The 1,979-nt window shown below is 62.7% G+C and overlaps 2 protein-coding genes across 2 annotated transcripts in view; one reads left to right on the forward strand and one right to left on the reverse strand.

Moving 5' to 3' along the window:
* ANKZF1 (ankyrin repeat and zinc finger domain containing 1) overlaps positions 1-1,027 on the forward strand; it is a gene marked incomplete at its 5' end in the record, with an annotated part of 6,060 nt that extends 5,033 nt beyond the window's left edge. The window contains 2 exons of the mRNA XM_010158543.1: positions 558-704; positions 955-1,027. Of these exons, the coding sequence (XP_010156845.1) occupies positions 558-704; positions 955-1,027 (220 nt within the window). The remainder of the gene's footprint in view (positions 1-557; positions 705-954) is intronic.
* A 340-nt stretch (positions 1,028-1,367) lies between these two features.
* Positions 1,368-1,979, reverse strand: part of GLB1L (galactosidase, beta 1-like) — a gene marked incomplete at its 5' end in the record, with an annotated part of 1,936 nt that continues 1,324 nt past the window's right edge. The window contains 2 exons of the mRNA XM_010158544.1: positions 1,368-1,586; positions 1,657-1,872. Of these exons, the coding sequence (XP_010156846.1) occupies positions 1,368-1,586; positions 1,657-1,872 (435 nt within the window). The remainder of the gene's footprint in view (positions 1,587-1,656; positions 1,873-1,979) is intronic.

Below are 1,979 nucleotides of genomic sequence, written 5' to 3' on the forward strand. Positions count from 1 at the left end.
GACGCCGACGGGGCTTTCGCCAACATCAGGTAACGGCGCTGGCAGCACGGCTCTGCCAACGCTCCCATGTCAGCACACCTCTTCCCTGCCCTTCTCCTTCCAGTTCTCATTTCCAGCCTAAAGCTGTTCCTGTCTACTCAATTCCCAGCAGTGCCTGCCTAAAAGCTTTCTCTCTCTCCCTGTCCCCTGAAATATTTTGGAAAGGACAACTTGGTCCACCTATGTCAAGTCAATTCCTCAGCTGCTCCTGTGCCCCTGGCCCTGCATCCCATCCCTTCCCTGTGCCACCCCACAGATTTGTGGGCAGCCAGCCCTGCCTGTGCTGATCAGGGCAGGGGCTTTACAACCCCATGTGGGGCCAAATTCCCCCGTGCTTCGCCTGCCTCGACGTGCCCAGCCCAGTGCAGCATCGCCTCCTGGGACCGTGTCCTGGCTGGGCTGCTGGGTGTAGGACCGGAGGAGCCCCAGCTCCCTCGTGCTGCTGCTGCCTCGTGTCACAGCCCAGGCAGTGAATCTTCTCCTCCTCCCACCCTCTTGCCAGTGTCCCCCCTGCTCAGGAGCACCTCTGCTCTTCCCCACAGCCGCTGCTGGCATTGTGGAGAGTCTCTGCTGGGCCGGATCCCTTTCCATTACCTCGACTTCTCCTTCTGCACCACGGCCTGCCTGCAAACCCACCGCCGGGCCCGGGCCCAGGCCGGCCACATGTAAGGCTGGGGACTGCTGCCAACGGCCGAGGACCGATGTGGGGACGTGGGCGAGCACTGGCCATGCGGCCAGGCAGAGCCTGCGGAGCTGCGCTGGTTGGAGGGATGGAGCTTGTTGCTGTCTGGGCATGAATGTCACTCTGGGGACATGACAACCAGGAGGTCCCGGTGTGCTAGTGTGAAGTGCCAGGACTGTTTGGCCTGGCTCTAGCTGAGGGTCCTGCCAGCTTTTCTCATGGCTACCTCATAGGCTGCTGCCCGTGGCGATGGGACAGATCCTGACGCATCCGGACCCCCCAGCCCTGCCTGCGGGCATCCCCTAGGCTGGGCTTTGCCCTCTCCTTTCCTGGATGCCACTGGTATCTCAGTCATATCACGTTAGCAGCTACGTCCTCTGCCTGTGTTGTCAGTAAAGAGGTGCCTTGACCCTCTAGGCGAGGGGCAAGTCGGCATGAGCACTGGAATTATTTGGGACACAAAACAAGCTCAGTCTTGGGCTCCTTTCTCCTCAGCACACACCCTGCCTGACCCCAGGAACCCTGGATGTCCGCACCAGGATGTGTGCCCCTTTCCTAGGGCCCTGCAGCCCCTCCCTGCGTGGCAGCCCCCTGCCACCCGTGCAGCCCCCGTGAGACACGATGCCGGTGCCCAGCAGCTCTGCCTTTATTCTGTGGCTGCCGTGCTGCAGCTGAGGGTCCTGTTGAAAAGGGGGTGGTCGAGGAAGAGCAAAAGAGGGGTGGGGGGTGCCCCCTCCAGCTCCAGCACCGTGATGTTGTTGGGGCGGTCGGAATGCAGCACTGAGCCGGGCACGAAGAGGGTCTGCTGGGGCCCACAGCGGGGCCAGTACCGGCCCAGGTTGAAGCTGTTTATCCACAGCTGACCCTGGAAGGTGGAGACGAACGAGTTGTGCCCCCCGCACACCCTCACCCCCTCTCCCGAGCACATCCCTTACCTTGCTCCAACCTGGGAACATCACGAAGGTGTCCCAGGCGATGCCAGGAGTCTCGAAGGACCCTGTGTAGAAGGCTGGCCCCGTTGTGCCCCCACTGCTTGATTTCGGCAGGGCAGTGTGGGGCCAGCCCTGCCTGATGGCAGTGTCTATGGCCAGGGGGTAGATCAGCCAGTTGCTGAGCGGAGTGGAGTCCAAGGAGAGGTTCCCCAGCAAGCCCTGAGATGGGGCGGGGGGAAAAGTGAGGCAGGAGGGTCTGCCCCGGGCAGGGGGATGCTTGGCTGCCCCAGGGCACGTCCCCCTTGCAGCAGTGGAGGGGGGACGGG

The sequence above is a fragment of the Eurypyga helias genome, unplaced genomic scaffold (assembly GCF_000690775.1).
Source record: "Eurypyga helias isolate BGI_N326 unplaced genomic scaffold, ASM69077v1 scaffold33689, whole genome shotgun sequence".
Taxonomy (NCBI): Eukaryota; Metazoa; Chordata; class Aves; order Eurypygiformes; family Eurypygidae; genus Eurypyga; species Eurypyga helias.